General features: G+C 34.9%; 1 protein-coding gene across 4 annotated transcripts in view; it reads left to right on the top strand.

Annotated features, from left to right (window-relative positions):
• Positions 1-16892, top strand: part of Pi3K92E (phosphatidylinositol 3-kinase 92E) — a 747272-nt gene that overhangs the window by 626036 nt on the left and 104344 nt on the right. For all 4 annotated transcript variants that reach the window (XM_072523217.1, XM_072523215.1, XM_072523216.1 and 1 more), the window contains one exon: positions 14093-14281. In XM_072523217.1, the coding sequence (XP_072379318.1) occupies positions 14093-14281 (189 nt within the window). The remainder of the gene's footprint in view (positions 1-14092; positions 14282-16892) is intronic.

Here is a 16892-nt window from a genome sequence, read left to right on the forward strand (position 1 = left end):
ACCCATAGTGTACGTCTCAACAATAAACTCTGCTACTATTATTTGGTGTTTCCATTACAACTGAACGAACATCTTCACTGAGCCAACGAAGGGGAATTTGTTCAAAGAGTATGCGCATGCGTCTATATTCTTTGTTAGTATATTTGAACCACGGTTCGTAGACTTACTACGGTTGCCTCTTCCGACTGGGGTGGGGATGCTTGAGTTACGTCACCAGAGTACACAAGAATACAAAACCCATTTATTCGCGATTGAACCTAATGTAGAGGGCTGGTCGATTGCAGTGTTGATTGGTTGTAGGGGAAGAATTACGTCACGAGAGTACAGGTTCGGGCTTGATGTTCATTGGTTAGGCGGAAGAGGCAACCGTAGTAAGTTTACGAACCGTGTATTTGAACAAGTAAAAATGAACCAATTTTCATTACGGAACACTACACGATGATATTAGGGTAGTGTTCCGAAATGAGATTGAGAATGATGAGATTAAAACAGCTGATGCTTACAGTGTTGCGTGTCCTTTAATATTTCTTCTTCTTCTTCTTTCGTTTTATGGCCTCCACCTGTTAGGTACGTGGCCAGCTCATGTATATATTTTCATTTCAATTATAGAAGGGAATTTTCCTCACAGAGATTCTGGAAATAACCATATTCCCTTCAACTATTTTGAACAATTTATAGTGGATATTCTAAAATAATTCTATATGTCATTAATGATATAGATTTTTCTTATTCCATCTATTAAGCTATGTAAGGTATATCTGGAATTTGGCATCTTGGACAGGACATCAGTGGTTAAAGGATAGGTTAGGTTGGGTATTTATTTATATTTTACTTACATTTTAATTTGGAGGTTTAAGCATTGATATTGTGGAAAATATTTTGTACTGAAATGGGCGTTGGGCATCCATCTTTAATAAGTTTTTGATATAAATCAAATAGTGGTGTCTTATTGATAGGACACTCTAGCAAGATGTGTATTATACTTCCTATTTGCCCACACTCACAAAAAGGGGAATCAATACAGTTAATTTTAAATAGATGATCTGGCGCCAAACAATGTCCTGTTCGTAACCTAATAATTGTTGTCAGGTGTCTACGGTCTACAAAGGCAAACTTATGAAACTATGGTTTTATAGAGAATTGGCTTTGACATTATTGGTACCACTTTCCCTTTTGTTTAAACTGTTGAAGCCAATCAAGTTTAAATTCATTTATTAGTGTTTGAGTAAGAAATGAAAGATAGTCCATTTTATCAATTTTTATGTTAGCTGGGATATTTAGGGTTCTACCTATATTCGCCAGTTGATCTACCACAATATTCCCTTTTACTCCTGAGTGGCCTGGAATTCAGGCTATAATAATATCAAGTGCTGCTTCATCTGCCTCAAGTATTAATCTTTGAGTTGAATTTACAATGTGATTATTTGTTCCCCAACAGGTACGTTGTAATTTTTGGATTGCACTTTTTGCATCAGAGAATATTATTGCTTTTTTAATATTTTTTTCTAAGCAAACTTCTACTGCCTTATTAATGGCAATAATTTCAGCAGTGCATATTTGTATGTGCTCATGTAGTCTAGATGCATAGTTATAATTTATTGATGGAATGTGAACTCCAAACCCTACTACCCTTGAATTGGGTTCTAATGACCCATCTGTAAATATCCATGTGAATTCTTCATAGATGGTTTAGAATTCATTAAGAAATTGTTGATTACTATATGTTTCCCCTTTTTTCTTTTTGGAGAATATTGTTTTTATTCTTTCTATTTGATATTTTAGCTCAATCTGGTAACAGGACTTAATGCTATCTTTAAATAATTGTTTAAGATCTTGATCAAATTTACTTTTAATGTAAATAAGATATGGTGTCTCTTTTAATTTCCACATTCCTATCTGAGTATTGATTTTGAACTCTAGCTCAGACAATATTTCATTCAATAGGTTTTCTATATCAGCTGAGATTTTAAGATAATATTTAGCAGACAGGATTTTTCGTCTGATTTCTAATGATGTTTCTCCACTCTCAGCTAATAAGGCATTAGTAGGAGTAGATCTCATACAACCTGTGATAATCCTCAAAGCTTTAAATTGTATTTTGTCTAATGTTACGAGGTTGGCTTTACTGCAGGGTTTTAGTACTGTACATGAGTAATCAAGGTGTGATCTTATAATACCTTTATAAATTAACAGAAGTGAAATAGGGTCTGCTCCCACCATGTGCCACATAATGCTTTCATTATATTCATTCCTTTTTGAGCTTTCGTTTCAATATTTTTAATGTTTTCTGTCCAGTTTAAAGAATTATTAAAAACTAACCCTAAATATTTAATAGAGTTTTTGATAGGAATGATCTGTCCATCTATTGTTAAAGGTATGTCATTTATTGTGCTCCTCATATTACTAAATATCATTGCTGATGTTTTATCTATTGATAAAGGAAGCTTATTTTCAGTGAGCCAAATAATAATGTCTCTAAGGCAATTATTAGCAATTCTAATAAGATTATTTATGATTTTGCCAGTTATTACAAGATATAGGTCATCAGCGTATTGTATTAACTTGAATTCGGCTGGTATAATATCATGTAATGATTTAGTGTACACATTAAATAAAAGTGGGCTCAGAGGTGACCCTTGAGCCAAACCTCTATCTGTAATGTTGGGTCCAAATATTTCATTCTGCTTATCTCTCAAATAGATTATTCTATTATTCAAAAATTCAAATATTAAATTATTATATGTGCTAGGAATATTTAATTCGGTCATTTTTGTATATAGCAGATATATATCTACATTATCATATGCAGATTTTAGATCAAGGAAAACAGTTAATACCACCTTCTTATCAGTAAATGCATTAAGTACTATATGTGATAGTAGTATATGTGCATGATTGCAACCAAGTTCCTTGCGGAACTCTATTTGATACTGCGATAAAATGCTGTTGTGTTCTACAAACCATTCTATTCTATTCTTAATTATATTTTCCAGTACCTTACCTACACATAAAGTTAGGGCAATTGGTCTATAGCTCTCTGGATTATCTGGGCATTTAGTACGTTTCAAAAAAGGTAATATTAATGTTTGTTTCCATTCAAAAGGAATTTTACTCATTTCTGTGATATCGTTAAAAACTCATCCTTTTCTTAATTTGAAGTTGCCTTTTCACAAAAGCTTTTACTTTATTACAATTTATGTAGTTTTCCAACGTCTGATTTTCAATGTAATTCTTAATTGATTCTCTTCTTTTTAATATCAATTGCTCACATTCATCGTCCCGCCATGGTACACTTTTACCGTTCGGCTTGTACATATGATATGGAATATTTTCTTGTGCGCTTGAGTTGATTATTTCATACCATTCATTATATGTTACATCATGTAGAACATGCATTTTCTTTTCAATAGTATCTACATATCTAGACCATTTTGCTTTTTTAAAATTACGTTTTCTACATGGCGGTGGACTTGTAGATATCTTGATTGTATTCGCATACTGTTGGGAAATGATCTCTATGTCCAGTATCAGAATATACCCACCAATACACTTGGTAGTTGCAATATTTTGACTGACAATGGTTAGATCTACTGCTGATGGGTTCTGACCAGGCAATACCATTCTAGTAGTTGTTCCATCATTTATTATTACTAATCGATCTTCCTCTAAGGATTCCTTTATTATATTTCCATTATGATCACTAATACCACAGCCCCATAATGGATCATGAGCATTTAGATCCCCCATAATTATAACGGATGTACCAATTTTTTGAACTATATTATTCCATAATGGTTTTGTAATCTTTTTACCAGAAGGATTATAAATATTAATGACATTTAGTTTAAATTTTGTCAGTCTTGTACCTATTATTTGAAGATTTTCTCCACTACCACAATCGGATATTCCTATACTATTATGATCAAAGCAATTCTTAACTAAAATCATGATGCCACAATATCCATCATATCTGTCATCTCTATATATATATAATAATTTTTTATTTTAAAGATAAAAATATCTATCCAGGTTTCATTTAATAGAACTATATCTGGTTTGATATCATTAATAAATATATTTAAATTATCATAATTTGCTTTAAGACTTCTGATGTTCCACTGCATAAGTGTGAAACATCCTTGTGCTTTGTTATATTGATTAACTTGAGTCATCCTTTTATATGGATAAATCAACATTTTCTGTTTTTAATTTTCTGATAAAATTAAGAACATGTTCTCTATCTGTCTTGTTTAATTTAGTAGCCATATTCATTATAATCTGGAGAGACTGAGAGTCATCCCTTCCAGGGGTAGTTACATTCCATTCATTATTGTTATAATTTGTGTTACTAAAAATATGTCTTTTCTGTATGTACTCTTCCATTAGGATTTAATAAAAATTCATTATGTTCTGAATTTCTTTTATTTGCGCTCTGGTCTGGGGCTGGTCTTTTCTTTGCTTTGACTGCAACACTATATGTATTTGTCTTTACTTGATTGGATACATACGCTGTCCTGCGTGACTTTAGGGGTATGTCTATATCTGAATTTTCCTTATCTGGCAAGCTGGGAAAATCCAAAGGGTGCACATTGAATTTATTATTATTTTTAACCTTAGGTATCTTCTCTAATGCCTCAAAGAAAGATATATTTTCTAGAGACATCATTTCTCTTATTTTTTTTTGTCTGATATACTCTGGACATTGTCTACTTGTACTACTGTGATTATCACTATCATAATGTACACATTTCATAATGCATCTTTGATTAAAATCGTGAATTTCCGCACAATTAATAAATTTGTTATTTTTTGTTTTACTCATATTTTTTGTATGCCCATAATTCAAGCATTTGTAGCACTGAATTACTGTCATAATATAAGGCAGAACCTAGTCTCTATTCCACAAATTAGAACACCTCTTGGCAAAGATGTCCCAGTGAAGGTATAGCAAACAGTTCCAGTTGGAACTAAATTTACCACCTCACCACGATCTCATCTTGTCGGTGTTTCCTCGCTTCCTTGACTATTACTACATGTATTATTAATAATCTTATCTGGCTTTACTTTTATTTTAAATCTCTTCACATTTATAATTTTACAGTTTTTAGTATTTGGTTCTGAGTATTTTAGCAAGATATCATCACTAAATTTTTTGTCAATAAATTGGATTATAGTTTATGGTGGAATGACTAGCCAGAGATTCGGTGTGCTCATTTTCAACCAACTGGCTTCCTTTATATATATATATATATATATATATATATATATATATATATATATTATTGTGATATTTAAAGTCTTGGTGCGCCAAGCAATAATTAGCTAATTAAATTTTTTTGATTAATTAAAATTATTTAAATGATATGATTATGACTCTATCACAATTTTTAATTCTTTTATCTCAGGGTTAAATTCGTGCTTCAATATCTATGCTATTACATGTGAAAGGTAAGGTCCAGAGAATACCGGAATAATAAAAAACACATATGATCTAACACTATATATTGAAATAAAAATAATGAAATAATTCACACTCAAAAGTTTTCAATAAACAAATCTCATATAAGGATTCTCAAAATTTTGTTCTCCGTACGTGAACAATCAAAATTAATGGTACAAACAATATTATTTGAAATCTCAAAATCCCAAACTATTCTAACTCTCCTAATCAAAATATTTATATCCTTTCTAAATTACGTGTAAAAATTGTGTTATCAATAAAAGAAAAAAAAACTGCAGAAACAAAAAATATCTCTCTCTGATGATGAGTGGTCCAAATCCTTGTTCCTTGTAGACTATATTATCTCCTCTCAACCGCTCCCTATGTAATCAGCAATCTTACACAGATTGTTGCAAGTATATTGTCCTTAATGATCTCCTTCAAAAGCACAAATCATTCAAATTATGATAGCCTTTCTCCTCTCGATAAACTGAATCTCTCGTTGGCCCGAGTGAAAAATGACTCTTGGAATATCTTCTCTTTACGATAAACTGAATCTCTCGTTGGCCTGAACAGTGACTCTTGGAATATAAGTAGAGAAATATGACTTACAATATTTTGCTGCTTCAGCTTCTGTCAGATACACTAACTCCACAAAAACTCACTAACATTCAACACTACTGCTTGCTACATTTCAGGAACCGCCAGAGAACAATCACTGTTCTTCTTACAGACTTGGAAACCAACTGACCATATCTTTTCTCTCTCCTCAATCTCGCTAAACTTTTTTCTACATACTTATCCCGCCTTTTTCAATCTCCGCCAATCACAACTCGTCACAATTCCCCCATTTTTTCATTTCGATAACAAACAAATTTTTACCTATACTTATAAATTTCCTAAAACTTATTTACAAATAATATTTTTCTATAATTCTTAAAACCTAACAAAAACCACTTTCTATAATCCCTTCTATTGTCTTTAATCACTGCATTAATGTATTTTGAAAAACCCCGTTCAATTGTCTGTGGCTTTCACTTAAACTTATGCGGGTCACTCAAGTATAACAAAGAAATAAATGCAAAGCTTACACTTTGTTTAGTACAGGAAATCCAAGGATTTAATAACTTTCCTTCTCCGAAATGTTTGTTGGATATTATCCTACTTATCTGAATTATTTTAATGTTATTGAATTTTGAAATATTTTTAAACAAACCAATATTTTTCTCGATTTTACATATCGTAACAATATATATATATATATATATATATATATATATATATATATATATATATATATATATATATATATATATATATATATATATATATCTTTATATATATATATATATATATATATATATATATATATATATATATATATATATATATATACAAGGATTTCCACAGTTTTCACTATATTCCTTCACTCAACCGTTTTCTCCAATTTTTCCTGTTTAGCCAGTCCCCTTCCTGTCGGTTTCTTCTACTCATTGCTTCGTCCACTTCATCTCTGAAAGATCTTCGGGGTCTGTCTCTCTTTCTTCTTTCTATCGGGCTCCACTGTGTGAATTCAATTGTGTGTGTGTGTGTGTGTGTGTGTGTGTGTGTGTGTGTGTGTGTGTGTGTGTGTGTGTGTGTGTGTGTGTGTGTGTGTGTGTGTGTGTGTGTGTGTGTGTGTGTGTGTGTGTGTGTGTGTGTGTGTGTGTGTGTGTGTGTGTGTGTGTGTGTGTGTGTGTGTGTGTGTGTGTGTGTGTGTGTGTGTGTGTGTGTGTGTGTGTGTGTGTGTGTGTGTGTGTGTGTGTGTGTGTGTGTGTGTGTGTGTGTGTGTGTGTGTGTGTGTGTGTGTGTGTGTGTGTGTGTGTGTGTGTGTGTGTGTGTGTGTGTGTGTGTGTGTGTGTGTGTGTGTGTGTGTGTGTGTGTGTGTGTGTGTGTGTGTGTGTGTGTGTGTGTGTGTGTGTGTGTGTGTGTGTGTGTGTGTGTGTGTGTGTGTGTGTGTGTGTGTGTGTGTGTGTGTGTGTGTGTGTGTGTGTGTGTGTGTGTGTGTGTGTGTGTGTGTGTGTGTGTGTGTGTGTGTGTGTGTGTGTGTGTGTGTGTGTGTGTGTGTGTGTGTGTGTGTGTGTGTGTGTGTGTGTGTGTGTGTGTGTGTGTGTGTGTGTGTGTGTGTGTGTGTGTGTGTGTGTGTGTGTGTGTGTGTGTGTGTGTGTGTGTGTGTGTGTGTGTGTGTGTGTGTGTGTGTGTGTGTGTGTGTGTGTGTGTGTGTGTGTGTGTGTGTGTGTGTGTGTGTGTGTGTGTGTGTGTGTGTGTGTGTGTGTGTGTGTGTGTGTGTGTGTGTGTGTGTGTGTGTGTGTGTGTGTGTGTGTGTGTGTGTGTGTGTGTGTGTGTGTGTGTGTGTGTGTGTGTGTGTGTGTGTGTGTGTGTGTGTGTGTGTGTGTGTGTGTGTGTGTGTGTGTGTGTGTGTGTGTGTGTGTGTGTGTGTGTGTGTGTGTGTGTGTGTGTGTGTGTGTGTGTGTGTGTGTGTGTGTGTGTGTGTGTGTGTGTGTGTGTGTGTGTGTGTGTGTGTGTGTGTGTGTGTGTGTGTGTGTGTGTGTGTGTGTGTGTGTGTGTGTGTGTGTGTGTGTGTGTGTGTGTGTGTGTGTGTGTGTGTGTGTGTGTGTGTGTGTGTGTGTGTGTGTGTGTGTGTGTGTGTGTGTGTGTGTGTGTGTGTGTGTGTGTGTGTGTGTGTGTGTGTGTGTGTGTGTGTGTGTGTGTGTGTGTGTGTGTGTGTGTGTGTGTGTGTGTGTGTGTGTGTGTGTGTGTGTGTGTGTGTGTGTGTGTGTGTGTGTGTGTGTGTGTGTGTGTGTGTGTGTGTGTGTGTGTGTGTGTGTGTGTGTGTGTGTGTGTGTGTGTGTGTGTGTGTGTGTGTGTGTGTGTGTGTGTGTGTGTGTGTGTGTGTGTGTGTGTGTGTGTGTGTGTGTGTGTGTGTGTGTGTGTGTGTGTGTGTGTGTGTGTGTGTGTGTGTGTGTGTGTGTGTGTGTGTGTGTGTGTGTGTGTGTGTGTGTGTGTGTGTGTGTGTGTGTGTGTGTGTGTGTGTGTGTGTGTGTGTGTGTGTGTGTGTGTGTGTGTGTGTGTGTGTGTGTGTGTGTGTGTGTGTGTGTGTGTGTGTGTGTGTGTGTGTGTGTGTGTGTGTGTGTGTGTGTGTGTGAGATAATATGAAGGTTTTAAGTGTATTTTTCAAAAAGTTATTAACATCTATAAAAAACCGAAAATGAAAATTTGGCCGGTTCATATTCAGTGGTAATTTTTTGGATATTTCCCTAATATATCTCTTTGTCTTTTATTGACTTTGAGATAAGTCTATTTAGTTAAACGAGAATTGACTTTGACATAAGCCTATTTAAAGATAACGAGTCCGTAGATTTATCAGGTTGGTAATGCATATTGACAATTGCTATATCCAATAGAGGATTATCTTTTAGCACTTCATCTCTTATGTTCCTATACAGAAGTCTTTTGAGCGTTTTTAATAGAACAGACGATATGCTTATGGGTCTGATACTTTACCTATCTTCTGCAAGTATTTGACATTAACCTTTTGCCATATTTTCGGTACGACCCCTCATGCTAAACTGGCTTTGATGATCTTGTGTGTAGTATCAATAACTTTAATACCATATGCAAAAGTAATAGATATATGCTATCTGTCCCTGGAGAGTTATATGGCTGAAATTTATTTATAGTCGATTTAATTCTGCTTGGTCTTGTGATTGCTGTGGCTATTTCTTAATCTGCAGAACTTGGCCTAGTCGTCTGTGGTCTATGTTTGTTGCCGAGAGGGGGCATTTGGGCCTGTAGGACCCATCGCCGGCTCTTCGGGCTTCTTCCTATCCCCGGAATTGGATCGGGTATTCACCATCTTTGGTTTGTTGCTGGTAGAAAGGTTAAATACCACCGCTGTTATAAATAACAGTTCCAGTGACAAATATCTGTTATAGGTAACGGTTCCAAGGAACGGTTACAAAGTAACAGATCAAAAATGGAAAACAGATAGGTAAAAATGATCTAAGTATTCCTTGAGTTACGGAAGGAATAACTTAGTAAACAAGTAAATTAAATGGTATAAAAATATAATGCAAAGAAAAAAATGTTTCTAAGTGTTTCTTGACTTACGGAAGAAACAACTTAGGACAGAAATATAGATAAATGAAATATGTAAATGTGAGAGTAAAATATGGAAATATTTCTAAGTGTTTCTTGACTTACGGAAGAAACGGCTTAGAGTGGAAAAATAAAATACTCAAAATATAAAACGAGAAATGCAAAAATGAAACAGATTATAGAAATATGTCTAAGTGTTTCTTGACTTACGAAAGAAACAACTTAGAACAGAAAATAAACAAGAGAATCAAATATAGTAAAATAAATACACAAATAAGTGTTTCTTGACTTACGGAAGAACGACTTATAATAGAAAATACGAAAAATCAAATATAGAAAAGATGTGGAAATATTGCTAAATGTTTCTTGACTTACGGAAGAAACAACTTAGCATAAAATAGAAAATGAAAGAGACAAATGTATTAAGTATTTTCTTAACTTAAGGAAGAAAATATCTTAGATAAAATATCGGAAATAATAATGCAACAATGATTATGAAAATATTTCTAAGTATTCTTTTGACTTACCGGAAAAGAACGGCTTAGACAAACAATTAAACTACCAACTCAAATATTCAGAGAAATATTTCTAAGAGATCTTTGACTTACCGGAAAGAACTACTTAGACAAAGTACAAATCAAAATATAAAATAGAAAAAGCAAGATAAATATTTGTAAGTGTTCTTAACTTACGGAAGAACAACTTAGACACAAAATACAAGAAAAATAAACAATCAAAATAATCTAATAAAATATCAAACAATCAGTACATGAACAAATATAGATCAATGTAATATTCTAACCTGAAAAGGTCTGAATATACAATAATACTAAAATAAAAATGGTATATAGGAAATCAGAAATAAAACAATAACTTAGTTGGAACAATAATAGCACCGACTAGGTCTACAGTAGAAGAGGCAAGCTCGACTGATCGATGAGAGAAAATCTACCTGCTTTTATGTAAAACAAATCCTTTGTTTTACGTAGCAAAAGTGGAATTTCCCTGCATCGAATCAATTAGAAATTTGGATTTGGCCAAACTTGGAATTCCCAAGTATTTTGACCGATATCCAAATTCCTTGATGCGTCCGGCACGGCTGTCAGCTCCCGGCTGACACGCCTCCGGAGGACATGTTGGTTCGCCTATCTGTATTATTCAGAATTGTTGAGGCCGGAAAGTGCGTGTTTATGAGTTTTCTAAGACTTTTTTCTTTGGACTTCGTAAATTTGCCATTAGCTTTTCTTTAGGAAACCTACTTCTTTAATGGTAGAACCATCGTTTGTCAGGACTTTGGATTCGAGAGCAGGCCGGGATGTCTGTAATCTCTTCGAACAACTCTCTCCTTGAATTCCTTTTGGCTTTACGAATTTCTTTATTGTATACCTTTAGCTTATACTGTAGTCATCCCAGTATTTTCTACTTTTGGCCTTGTTAAATAGGCTTTTAGCCGTTGTTCCTCCAGACTGTATTATTGCCTGCATTTTTCCTTGTTTTTTTCCGGACAGTTTTCATGGTAAACCGCCATAATAGCTTCGCTCATCGTTTCTGCTGCCGAATTTATAGCGTCTACGCCTTTAAACAAGTTCATACTTTCCCCGAGAATTCTACTGAGGGATTCTCTATATCCCACCCAGTTTGTATTTCTAGGATTTCTGGATTCATCGGATTTAATTTCCGATGGAAATAAATTGATTTCAAATCGTATATGTTTGTGATCCGAACATGAGGGTTCATCAGACACATACCAATTTGTTATATCACGTACTTTGCTTGTGCAAAGTGTTAAATGTAACTCTTCTTTGCTTTCCCTATTGACAAAAGTTGGTTTATTTCTATATTGGATATAATTAAACCTTCAGAGCGGATAAACTTCAAAATCCAGACTCACTCCTTGCGTCAATGTTTGTGCTGCCCCATAGGGCGTGGTGTGAGTTGGCATCACATCCTGTAATTAGCTGTAATCAATTACCTAGGCAATATGCATTTACATCACTAATAATGCTTGGTGGACCTAGAGCCTCATTACCCGGAAAGTAGGGCACCGGAATTAGTCTACAATGTACTCTATTACTGTGAATTTTGTACGACCTTGGCCTTATAGCTTTAGGTGTGTAAAAAACACTACCTTGTTTGGTTGATGAGCCAGCAATCTTCTCGCCTATCCTCCAGGGCTCCTGCAGGAGGACAATATCAATGCCTTCTTGTTCCACTCTTCTAAGCAGCGTTGCCGATGCGGCTTTTGCGTCTTGACGATTGGCCTGCAGGAGCCTTATTTCTCTCTTCACTACGATGAGTTGTCCGGTTTTGGTTCCGTGGACTTTTCTTTCCCTCTTCTAAAGACAGCCGTCTTTATGAGTGAGCTGGTAAGTTTCGTCTCTTTCTGGAGTGAGTTGCTACTGGTTTCTCCCACCCCGAAAAAGTTTATGAAGGTCCTTTCGAGATTTAGAATTTATTGAGAAGGTCCATAAAACCCCATTGTCTGAAGGTTTGATTCTTCATACTGTCCGTAGATGCATCCTGAGTCCATGGTTACTTATCCTTAATCTATTAAGGATACTTTTGGAATCTAGACGTTATCCATCTTCATCCTGTACGAAGAAAATGCATGAGTGCGGCTTGGGTATATCTTCTCCCTCTAAAGCCTTGAGAGATACTTTCTCCCAAGGCCTCAGTGTTTAAATCGTCTCCTTTAACATCCTCGCACTTGTGTCATCCGCACGGTTAAGATCTAGGAAGCCCAGCCTGTGGCTACTCTTCAGGAACCGAACCTGTGATTTCGCTTCAGGAATTTCTTCATAAGCAACCAAGATGGCTGCCTTAAGCTTATCCACATCCATCTTGACTTCTGGAAATCCTGTTATTACTGCCGCAACCTTAACAGAAGTGGCAGCTTTGCTGAAAATCACATCCTCGGTTCGTGGCCTTTTCCCTTTGCGTTGGCTTTCGGATGGTATGCTTCCGTCTGACTTTGGCCTTTTTGGATCTTCGGACTTCTGAGTTTGTTTTTGTTTTGTCATGACCTCTAATGACCTTGATTACAGCCCTTTTGGCTTGTATGAAATCTTATATATTGTTTCACGATATTATTTCACCAGCTTGGATATGCCAGATAGCTTTGCAGCCTTAATCTCTTCATCTGTAATGAGATCAACGTCTTCCAACGCGGGAGGTTTCTTTAGAATTTCCTGGCCTTCTGGTGTTTGGATTTTCTTTAGAAGTTCCCTGCCCTTTGGCTTTATTAACCGTGGTTTTGGCTTCAGAATTCCCTGACCTTTCGGCCTTGTGAGCCCTTTGGTCTTTAGTTTTTCTTTTTTATTTCGTTTGACCGTATTGGTCCCATGGTAGCTAGGGAAGACGATTCCATCTCTCGCAGAGCCCCGCTTACGAGGGTAAGGTCTAAATACAATGGGATGCGACCTGTTGCCCCAAAGGAACCGTTTGAGACACTGTCACCCTAGTGCCTTACAGCCTTCACTAGGGTGCCTCACGGCTTCGCTTGGGGAGTGTTTATCGACTATCTCCAGTCTAGATCAGCTGGATTTAGTTTTAACAGAGCCACCTTGTGTAGGGTACAATTAAAGATTATACACCCCAATCATTGTTGGCAGTACCCAGCTGTCTTGGGACGGATTAAGGAAATGCAGAGTCTTAGGACTCTTCAGGCAAAACCCGTCCCCTGGAATCTATTCTTTCTCCGCTCGGCTTTACTTCTTCTTCTTCTTCTAGTTCCATGACCAGTATCGATCTTTGGATATCATGTTGGCTACCCTATTCGCTATCGTGACTTTATTGACAGCGGCTCTAAATAACGATGCTCGGCTTTACGCTGATTAGAAAAGGAACACATCCCTCGGCTTCTCAGGTTACATTACAATAGCATGAATAAACATAAACATGCGTAGAAAATATTATAATTATGTCACGTTCTTAGTATTTACCTATTTCCAATCCAAAACAAAAGTACATAAATACCTAAATTTAAACTCTATTATGAAATATTAAATAACTTAAGGTTTGTTTCTCTCGCAAAATTTTTTTTAATTACGTGTTTATAATATTAACTCTATTTTTAATTTATTTTGATTACGTGTTTATAATACTTCTTGTACTGTAACATTAAGTACCGAATAAATATATTAGCTAAAATTAAAATTATTCCCGGAAATTCCCGGAAAACTATAAATTCGGGGAAAGAAAATGCCTCTAAAAATGTTCATTGTTTGGTCATTTTAAATTTAATTAGAAAATCTATCGTCTTTTTGGCAACATTAACCACCTATCTCATTTTGCATTTTCCTCGTCTGTTCAACAATAAATTTAACTGCGTATAAATTAAACCTCTTAACATTTAACACCTATTACTGTGTATATTTTTTACTGTAATAATAATTTAATTTAAAACAATAATATAATTTTAAATTTTAACATGTGTGAAATATCCCCTGTTTTATTTTAGAATAAGCAAAATGAATAAGTATCCTATATAATAATTTTGATGAATTATAATTTTAGGATAGATAAATGTAGAGTAATGGACAGTAAGATGCGACCACTTTGGATAGTGTTCGAAAATTCAGATGCATATGGAGAAGACGTCTACATAATTTTTAAGAATGGTGATGATCTCAGACAAGATATGCTAACGTTACAAATGATTAAAATTATGGATAAGTTGTGGAAAAAAGAAAATCTGGATTTACGGTAAGACTTCCTTGATATTCTCGATATTATTCGAGTATGTAATATATAGGGCATATAAGTGGTAATATGTTTAGCGAATACCCTTATATTAAAATAATTTTTAATGCACGTCATATTTCCCTTGTTGCCGTATTTTGAATCTGGTAGGATAGTCTGCTCTCATTAGGAGGCTACTAATATTACAACTTACATTCCATGGTTAAACACGGTATAGATTTAGAACAATTAACTGATACTAATCAAACCTGGTGAAATTTTTTTAGGATTTAAGATGGATTAGAATTATTTATTTTTGATCTAAGAAAGAAAGAGTATGAAACAGAAAAACATTTAATGAAATCAGAAGATTAATTAAACGCAGCTTTGGGATTATATTGTGGGAAGGGGAAAAATACATAACTGTTTTGTTTTAGTTATTATTCAAATATGAAATTAAGAGTAGTAATCACTTAGAATCTACATTAATAACCATATTAAAGGTACCTACTTCATATGTAAATGTAAAGCATATTAGAAACAAAATAAAGACAAAATGTATATTTAATATCATCATCCAGCCTCAAGAGTCCACTGCTGAACATAGGCCTCTTCCTCATGTTTCCAACCCCGTCTATCTTGCGCCGCTCTTATCCAGTTTTTATTGAGTCTTCTTAAATCGTCAGTCCATCTTGTAGGTGGTCGACCGACGCTTCTCTTGTCTTCCCTTGGCCTCCATTCCAATAACCTCTTTGTCCATCGCCCACCTGTCATTCTGTCTATGTGTCCTGCCCATCTCCATTTTAGTCTGGCTATCTTCTCGATGATGTCAGTCACTCCGGTTCTTCTCCTGATGTCTTCGTTGGTTATTCTGTCTCGCAGAGTTATTCCTAACATGGACCGCTCCATTCTTCTCTGTGTGACTCTCAGTTTGGTAGCTGCTGCTTTTGTTAAGGTAAGTGTTTCTGCTCCGTACGTCAAGACTGGGAGGACGCACTGATCAAATACCTTTCTCTTTAGGCATGTGGGCAGCTCACTTTTAAAAGTTTTTCTCAGTTTTCCAAATGCTGCCCACCCAAGGCCGATTCTTCTCTTCAGTTCATGAGTCTGGTTATCCCTGCCAATCATAATTTCATATCCCAGGTATTTATATCTATCTACGAGTTCTATTTCTTTCCCACCAATACTGATGTTCTGGTTGGGTACCAAATTGGTCATGATTTTTGTTTTCGAGATATTTATATTTAAACCTACATTTTCTGTAGCCACAACGAGTTCCTGTACCATCTCTCTTGCCATACCTAGATCTTCAGCTATTATAAGTATATCATCGGCGAAACGTAAGTTGTTTAGATATTCTTCATCTATTTTTATTCCCTTTGTCATCCAATCCAAATTCTTAAAAGCATGTTCTAGCACCGTATTAAAAAGTTTAGGTTGTTACCAATTAAATAATGGAACAGCTAATTGTTGCAAATCAAAAGGAAAATAGCTATGGGTTGCAAATTGTAGGGAAAAGTCTGAGATGGTGAAGCCAATATTGGAAATTATATAAGAAGATTTATGGTTAAATAAAATTTTAAATTAATTATTATTTAAATAAGAAGGTTAAATAACAGGGAATGTAACCAATACAAAAAAATATATAAGTTTACTTGAAGCACTACAATAGAATAGGCTTAGCTCAAAAGAATTAGAGTTGTGCTCAGAGAGGAGGTTGGCACATTTGCTTGCCTGTAGTAACTTAAGGTTAGATCAATCCTAAGATGATCTTGAGATGGGCGCCAGGGTGAATTTTGAATATTACTCCAATTTGGAATATATATATATATATATATATATATATATATATATATATATATATATATATATTATTCAAACTGAAAAATAACAGATGATAGGAAAACAAATAAAATTCGGAAATGCTTTATACACTATATTAGACTCTTATTTTACTTATAACCCCCAAAACCATAATATATGTATATATACTAAACAATTACTAAAATATATGACCAAAAATATATATTTACAAAAAAACAGTTGCCTAAAACTATGACCCAAACTATAATTGTATACAAAAAGATTGATCTACACAGTCCTCTAACAATGAGGTAAAGGAGTATGTTAATACTGCTTGCATAACTCACTTGGAATAAATAGTAATTATTAAAATAACATACAAAAATGAAGTAATGATACCAGTTAATAAAAGGCAGTTAAAAAAAAATGACAAGAGTTAAGACACTAGAACAGTACTACATCAATTTGATATATGTGAAAGTACATAAGAATTACCATAAAATTGGATAATATATCCTGACAACTTATTATAAGTGTTCTATAAAATATTAATAAATAAAGAAATGCAAAGTAAATATGAAATAATAAAATTAAGACAAGTAAAACTATTCAGCAAGGCGAGGGTACTACCAGAGATTGTGCACAACACTGTTTCGTAACCCACTCAGGCTGAAGGCCTAAGTATCCAAGGATATAGGTATATGTTATATAAAAAAAAATTAAATTATTATTAAATTTTACATTAGTTGTACTTAATAACTATATGGGATGGTTGCTGCGAAGGGGTTTCCTTCTTCAGCTGCCTGATGTCCAGATAGAGGGTAGTCTCTGA

This window comes from Diabrotica undecimpunctata, chromosome 2 (assembly GCF_040954645.1).
Source record: "Diabrotica undecimpunctata isolate CICGRU chromosome 2, icDiaUnde3, whole genome shotgun sequence".
Taxonomy (NCBI): domain Eukaryota; kingdom Metazoa; phylum Arthropoda; class Insecta; order Coleoptera; family Chrysomelidae; genus Diabrotica; species Diabrotica undecimpunctata.